Source organism: Rattus norvegicus, chromosome 3 (genome assembly GCF_021556685.1).
Source record: "Rattus norvegicus strain SHRSP/BbbUtx chromosome 3, alternate assembly SHRSP_T2T, whole genome shotgun sequence".
NCBI classification, from domain to species: Eukaryota; Metazoa; Chordata; class Mammalia; order Rodentia; family Muridae; genus Rattus; species Rattus norvegicus.
Window position 1 is genome coordinate 113,721,143 of NC_141536.1, and position 8,266 is coordinate 113,729,408.

The 8,266-nt window shown below is 42.8% G+C and overlaps 1 protein-coding gene across 2 annotated transcripts in view; it reads left to right on the forward strand.

Annotated features, from left to right (window-relative positions):
- The window catches only part of Usp8 (ubiquitin specific peptidase 8), a 47,442-nt gene that overhangs the window by 38,191 nt on the left and 985 nt on the right, over positions 1 to 8,266 (forward strand). For both annotated transcript variants that reach the window (NM_001430101.1, NM_001106502.2), the window contains 5 exon segments: positions 1,211 to 1,423; positions 2,402 to 2,612; positions 4,306 to 4,542; positions 5,508 to 5,650; positions 8,085 to 8,217. In NM_001430101.1, coding sequence (NP_001417030.1) covers positions 1,211 to 1,423; positions 2,402 to 2,612; positions 4,306 to 4,542; positions 5,508 to 5,650; positions 8,085 to 8,217 — 937 coding nt within the window.

Genomic DNA, 8,266 nt, shown 5'->3' on the forward strand with positions numbered 1-8,266 from the left:
GAGAGACCTATTTGAAAGAGTTTTTGGAATTAGTACAGTTCAGATATTAGAAATCCTTATAATGTTATTAACGCTCATTAATTAGGCAGGGTTTTGAAGCTGTCTCATAAACAGCTTATGTATCTTCTGTAAAAGATACATGAACAGAGAAAGAGCACGTAGAGAAAACTGGGATGTGTGCTGTTTTTTATATTCCCCTCCAGAGGTAGGGAACACTTAGTGGGGATCAGGAAGAGAGTGTTCACTGGTTCACTGGTCAGGGAACCTTTAGCCCAGACGTGCCCAGCAGATGCCTCCATGCTGTCCCCCATGACTTTAAATTTTAGTTCATTTAAATGTGGCCATCCTCTGAGACTTGGTGGAATATTACAGGCATAGTTAGGTAGTAGTACCCAGATAACCTTTGCCTCATTTGAGACCCATTCTATGGTTAGTATATTCTTTTATTTATGTATATTTTATTTGCAAGGGTATAAATATCTGGTTCTTTATTTTTTTTAATATTTAATACCTACTACAGTATAAATGCTGTGCATATATAGTGTTGAGGAAATGTTACAAGAAAAATCTCTGTACACACCCCACCCCACTCCAAACTCCCAGCCCCGCTCCCTTCTGCCTCTAGGAATCTATCCATGTCTCATGTTCTTTCCCTCCCTCTCCCCCCTCATTTTTTTATTTTTTTATTTTTTTTTCCTGATAGATGGGTTTCTTTCTACTCAACCTAATGCCACTTAAATACACTATTTGATATTTAGCAGCTGAGATCTACATATGAGAGAACACTACATATTACCCTTTTAGAGTCAATGTATAATTTATAATTATACATGATTTTATCATATTTAATTCTCTAACATTCTGGTTGAGTTAGAGTATTTCATGATGCTAATGTCTCTGGGCCACTTGGAGAAGTTTGAAAGAGGCTTTTCCCATTGGGCAGTAGCTGAGTCTGTGGAAGCTAGAGGACCTGTCTCAGGCCACCTCTAGAGCCAAGACCTCATAGGAGAGGTGGTAGGCATGCGTTTCATGGGAGGATCCTGGGTCACAGTCAGTTAACCTAGTTGCTAAATGTCTTAGAGAACACAGCAGTTTAGCCTGTGGATTGTGGACAAGATTTGATGTGGTACAGCTGCTCCAGCTGTCTGCATCTTCAGTGTGCACTCAGCGTGAGATGCTCTGCATAAGGCATCTTGTTCTTCTTCCTTAGGCCGCCGTGTTACCCTAAAGCTGAGATCTCGAGGCTTTCTGCTTCTCAGATTCGGAACCTCAATCCCGTTTTTGGAGGATCTGGACCAGCTCTTACTGGACTTCGTAATTTGGGAAATACTTGTTACATGAACTCAATATTACAGTGCCTGTGCAATGCTCCACATTTGGCTGATTATTTCAACCGAAACTGCTACCAGGACGATATCAACAGGTAAGGGGACTTAGCCCTGCTGCAGTACACCAGTGCGAAGGATGTTTAGTCTTACTCTTGTTGTAGCATGCGAGATAGGTAATCACTTTTGTTTTATATAAAAGAATTTTGATTTTTAAAAATGTGTGTATCTTAAGTGTGGCTCTGTACAAACTAGAGCAGACACGTGAAGGTCAGAGGGCAGCTTGCAGGAGTTAGTGCTCCAGTGTGGACTCCAGGATTATGTCGTGTTGTCAGCTCGAATGGCGAACACTTTACCTGCTGAGCTTCTTTTCCATAGTTGTAGAGATTGAGTGTTCATTGGGTCCTTTTCAGCAGACCCAACCCCAAAGCCTTGCAAGGCATGGCCTCGTCAGGTCCTTTTCAGTTTGGTTTTTTCATTGTGTCTTTAGGAGTATGTACATATGTGAGGATAGCAGCTTGAGGGCTCCAGAGAGAGTATCAGATCCCCAGAGCTGGAGTTATGGACAATCGTGAGCCACCATCTGGGTGCCAGGAATCAAACTTGGGTATTCTCCAAGAGAAACAATTCCTCCTAACTAACACGGAGCCATCTCTTCAGCCCCTTAAGGGCTTGTTCCTAGTCTATGTGCAATACCCAAATTTTGAAGGGACGTATTCAGTTGTTACTCAGCTTCAGAGGAGGGGAATTAGCAAAAGAGAACTTATCTTCATCTGTCAGAATACGGGGTAGTTACCCCACTTCTGGTCATAAGGACAAAGAAAATGGCAGACACACTGTCAGGGTTACAGCTTCCGTCTTTGACTGCAGCCTGTTGATGTGCGTGAGGAGCAGGGTTTGCAACCAGGATAAGAAAATGAGTTGGAGGACCACAGCAAAGTCAGGTTCAGATGTGTTTGGTTCAAGCCTGCAGGTGAGTGATTCCTTTGTGTGTTGTGTGTGGTTTTGTGCTGACATCAAGACCCCACTATAACTTAAGTTTTGTTCCTTTATTTTCCGTAACTTTACTCGCACAGGTCAAATTTGTTGGGGCATAAAGGTGAAGTGGCAGAAGAATTTGGTATAATCATGAAGGCACTGTGGACAGGACAGTATAGATACATCAGTCCAAAAGACTTTAAAGTCACCATTGGTAAGATTAATGACCAGTTTGCAGGATCCAGCCAGCAAGATTCACAAGAGCTGCTGCTTTTCCTCATGGATGGCCTCCACGAGGATCTAAATAAGGTAAGAGTGGGGTCTCCGCAGCTTCACTCACTTCTGTCTTCACAGCAGTTTACATGCCTGCTCACCAGTGTTCCTTACTCAGATACAGTGACTGTAGTAAGTGTGGCCTGTGCCGTGCGCGCGCGCGTGTGTGTGTGTGTGTGTGTGTGTGTGTGTTCTGTGTGCTGGTCCTGTGTGCAAATGTGTGTACTGTGTGGAATCTGCTGAGCTCCCCAGAATAAAATTGAATGTTTACATTTATTTAATAGAATGAGACATGTTGGGACTGGAATCTTAGACTCAACATAAAATTATTTTTATTTTCCATATATACATGTCCTGAAGTGAATTTTTACAGTATTTTTGAATACCTATTTTTTAATGATTTTTTTTTTTCTCATGGAGTACAATTTTCCACTTGTGGCAGCATGCCATGTTTGAGACTCTCAGATTAGGAATGTGCACCATGGATTTGAAAAGTAGTGTGGTTATTCACTCAAGTACTAATAAGAAGTATTACACAGTTAACAGATAGTAAAATAGCTATTGGAGGTGCTCTTGTGACTCTGCTTATGAAAGCCAAGTCATGGTTTTATTAAGTATAGTCTAACATCTTTGTTTGTTTATTATCTATAAGTACACTGTACAGACACACCAGAACAGGGCATCAGATCCCATTACAGATGGTTGTGAGCCACCATGTGGTTGCTGGGAATTGAACTCATGACCTCTGGAAGAGCAGTCGGGTGCTCTTAACCGCTGAGCCATCTCTCCAGCCCATGTTCAGTTTTATTAAGCCTGTCTACTCTCCTTGCTCTCCTCCCACTCCCGGCTAGTTCCCTTCCTCCTTCATAGTTTTTGTCTTGTAATCAATGACTTAATGGTACTCGCAGAAGCATGATCGAGGTTTGTTTACTGGAACACGTGCACCTTGTCAGTGGTATGTCACTGAAGAAAATATCTGTCCTTCATCAGTCATTAACTATGGGGAGGTGTGGGGACCATGAGCCCCTTTCCCTTCCATGGTGCTGTCCAGTCTTGCTCAGTTCTGGTATGTGTCATTACAGCTGCTGCGAGTTTTAAATCTAAGCAGTTGTGTTATGCATACCTCTCTCCCCTGCCCTTCCTTCTACCCTTCCTCTGTGAGCCTTAGAGGGTGACATATGTTCCATCTATGGCTGGGCTTTCAGCAGTCATTTGTTCTCAGTGCCTTGGCCAGTTAGAGTCTCTACAGTGTAAAAACAGCTTCACTCTTGAAACAGAACTGAGCCTCTTTGACTCAGAGCCACTCTGCAGACTACTCAGGGTTGTCTACAGTCTGCAGTCTTACACACTTTAAATAAAAATATGTCCAGAAGCTGTTATAAAGGCCTGGTAGGATGACCTATGCTTTTAATCCCAGCATTTGGGAGGCAGAAGCAGGTGGATCTCTGAGTTCAAAGCCAGCCTGTCTGCATAATGAGTTCTAGGACAGCCAGGGCTACATAATGAGACCCTGTCTCCAAACAAAATAAGGAGGGGGTAAGAGAAGAAATTCAAGCCACATCCTTTCAGTAAAGTGGGTTTGGGGTAGAATTAATTTTTTTTTGTAGTATTTACTAGGCTCAGAGCTCCTCAGTGTGGCTAAATGTATAAGATATTTAGTATCAAATTCACGTTTAACTGTCAGCTGTACCCTTAGATACTAACAGAATTTAATTGTCCTCACCCCTAGGCTGACAATCGGAAGAGGCATAAGGAAGAGAACAATGACCACCTCGATGACTTTAAAGCGGCAGAACATGCCTGGCAGAAGCACAAGCAGCTCAATGAGTCCATTATTGTCGCACTCTTTCAGGGTCAGTTCAAATCCACAGTGCAGTGCCTCACCTGTCACAAGAAGTCTCGGACATTCGAGGCTTTCATGTATTTGTCTTTGCCACTAGCATCCACAAGTAAATGTACTTTACAGGTAAGCTGAAGAGAAAATGTGTTATTAAAATGTTATTTCTGGGGGTTGGGGATTTAGCTCAGTGGTAGAGCGCTTGCCTAGCAAGCACAAGGCCCTGGGTTCGGACCCCAGCTCAAAAAAAAAAAGTTATTTCTGTGTGCATAGAAGTGTGCTTCATCCTGACAGAAAAGTAGGTGAGCTACCCCACTACCCCTTGTGGGGTTTTGTTACTGTTTTTATGTTTGCATGTTTTGCCCGCATGTTTGTATACCAGCTGCATGCAGTACCCACAGAAGCCAGAAGAGGGCATCAGATTCTCTGGAGCTACAGTTGGTGGGTGCAAACCGTCATGTGGGTGCTGGGAATTGAACCCAAGTGCTGTCGACTGCTGAGCCATCTCTCCAGCCTATAGCCCTTGAGTTGAAATGCATCCTGCCATGTAGTTCAGACTAGCTAGGACTCAACAGCGCTGGGGGGGTATAGGCTTATGTCAACTAGAAGTTGGTTGTAAGGGCTGAACCCAGAGCGCTGTGCATGCTGGATAAACATCTCACCACACAGCCAAACTAAAAAGCTTGTATTTTAAAGATGTTTTGAAAGCTAATTTAGGAATTAAATTTGATGTTAATGCAGATCTAGTTTTTCCATCTACTTCCTTGGGATCAGACATGTTGGTTTGCATGTGACAGCAGTGTAACTAATGTAGTAGCCTGTGTTAATACCCTCAGTCTTTACTTCCTCCAGTTTAAGTCTACTGTAATCCACCAGACTCAGGACAGAGGTCTGTGTGCTGTGCTCCCCTCCGCACCCCTTCCCTATTCCTCACTGCACCTTGCATCACATTGTTTGCCTCCGTCTTATCGCAGACACTTGTCCACCTTATTGAGGTGCCCCTCGTGTCTCCTCGTTCTTCCAGAAGAGGCCTCCTTAAGGCACTCCATTAGGAAGGGAATCACTGAGTAGTTGTGCTTTTTTCTCCCCACCAGGACTGCCTTAGATTATTTTCCAAAGAAGAAAAGCTTACAGATAACAACAGATTTTACTGCAGCCATTGCCGAGCTCGGCGGGATTCTCTAAAGAAAATAGAAATCTGGAAATTGCCTCCTGTGCTGTTAGTACACCTGAAACGGTAAGGTCTCTGCCTGTGCAGTAGCATTTGATAGAGGAACTGTAATGTCTACATAATTTGCACATACTGTCTCTTAAAGGAAACCTAAGGAATGTTCTCTAGCAAAAAAAGAAAGGCAGAGAGACAGGACAGCAGAATAACTACACTTACTTATGTGCATTCTATGCAGTTCTATTGCCTTACAAAAAATGGAACAAAAAATTAATGGAAATAATGGAATTTCAGATAACATAGTTTTAAATCACATCTAGGGAAAAATGTTACACACTGCAATTCTAACACAGATGAGTGGCTAACACTTAACATTCTAGAAAGAGGAGTCACTGGTTAGGAGAACGGACTTCCTGCAGAGGACCCAGGTTCCATTCCCAGCACCCACATGGCAGCTCCCAACTGCCTGAAATCCAGCTCCAGCAGATCTAGTGCCCTCTTCTGTCGTCTGTGAGCGCCAGACATGTGTGGAGCACAGATGCACATGCAGGCGAAGTATCCGGACACATCAAATGATACAGTCGTTTTTAACTGACATTCAAAGTATAAACTATAGCAACATTATGTGAAACACGGCGGCCATACCTATGAATTCAAGCTCTTGAGAAGTGGAAGCAGGATGATCAAGACTTTAAGACCAGGCCTGGAGAGATGGCTCAGCGGATAAGTGTGCCGACTGCTCTTCCAGAGGTCCTGAGTTCAAATCCCAGCAACCACATGGTGGTCACAACCATCTGTAATGAGATCTGATGCCCTCTTCTGGTGTGCCTTCAGACAGCTACAGTGTACTTACATATAATAAATAAATCTTTAAAAAAGAAAAGACTTTAAGACCAGTGTGGGCTTCATGAGACCCGGTGTCAAAAAGGTTAAAATGTAAAGTCATATTTTTAAAAAGCGGTGTGTGAGTTCAGGGCATGTGTGCCTTAGCTCCTGTATGACAGTCAGAGGGCAGCTCTTGGAAGTCAGCTTTCTCATGTCACCTACTGAGATCTAGAAATTGAACTCAGGTCATCGGGGCTGCGCTCAGCTGTTTGAGTCTGCTGAGCCCTCTCACCAGCCCACAATACATCTTTTAAGTGGGGGAAAAATAATGCATAATTTTAAAGTAACTGACTTTAAGATAAAAATATTTAAATATTGCCTGTGCTAAATCCAAGCATTGTCTCCAAATTCTGTCTTAGTTAGGGTTTCACTGCTGTGAACAGACACTATGACCATGACAACTTTTATAAGGACAACATTTAATTGCGGTTGACTTACAGGTTCAGAGGTTCAGTCCATTCTCCTCATGGCGAGAAGCACCAAGTGGAGGACAGGGTCCCACACAGCAGACAGCACAGCAGTGAGAGCTGCAGCGTGCTCTATTCTCACTCCTCAGTAAATCCATGTGGGAAGTTAGATGTTACACATAGATGTATACCTCAGGCCAGTTGTGACTCTGTCTTCCCTGGACTCCCTTAATGCTGATATTATGGGTGCACCACCACACCCAGCCTGAATTAGCTTCAAAAAAACAAACAAACAAACAAAAACCTAAAGTTTCATCTTTGTTGAGAACTATAGTTTTGTTTTGGGTTACTGGAGATTCATAGCCAACTGCGTGTATCAGTTTTAACACTGAATGTTCAGTTTTCTAGTTTAGTCTTGACAAAGTTGGCCTCACTTTGAGCTCTGTGATGACGTAAATGGCAGTATAGCTTTCAAGCAGAGGTTTGTTCTGTTAAAAGTTGTAGTTAGTAAAACATTATCCCTGGAAGCGCTAAAGCAATGGTATAGATAGTTTAGTCTCTGAGAAGCAGTTCATCACTGAACTGTTTTGGTCTGCATGATGCCTGGGTTTAACCCTTAACACTGTAAATAATAATAGAGCTTGCATTTTGGTGTGTTGCTCTGTAACCTACATCTCCTTCTTTGTAAAATAAAATGAAACATGTCGGGGTTGGAGAGATGACTCAGCGGTTAAGAGCACTGACTGCTCTTCCAGAGTTCATATCCCAGCAACCACATGGTGGCTCAGAACCATCTGTAATGGAATCCAGTACCCTCTTCTGCTTTGTCTGAAGACAGCAACTTACTCATGTACATACATACATACATACATACATACATACATACATACATACATCTCTTTTAAAAATGAAACATATCTTCCCATTACTAAAACAGGACTTACTAAACAATTTTGTCATGTGTATCGCTGTGAGTGCAGGCAGACTTGTCATGCCACACACATGGAGGACAGCTTTCCAGAGTCCCCTCTCTCTTTCCACTCTTACATGGGTGGGCAGCATTGGCACAGCAAGGACTTTGCCCTCTGAGCGTCTTACTGGCCCTCAGATTTAAAGTGAACTTTAAGAGCTTCCTAAAATCCATGCTAAATAGTGAGATATCATCTTTGTCTTTCTCTGTCAGCCTAATTCCTGTGATGTTTGTCCTGCAGATTCTCCTATGACGGCAGGTGGAAGCAGAAACTGCAAACGTCCGTGGATTTCCCATTAGAAAATCTTGACCTGTCACAGTATGTTATTGGCCCAAAAAGCAGTTTGAAGAAATATAACTTGTTTTCTGTTTCAGTAAGTATCGTGTCGAACTGAAGGCATTTTTAAAGCAAACTAGTAAGAT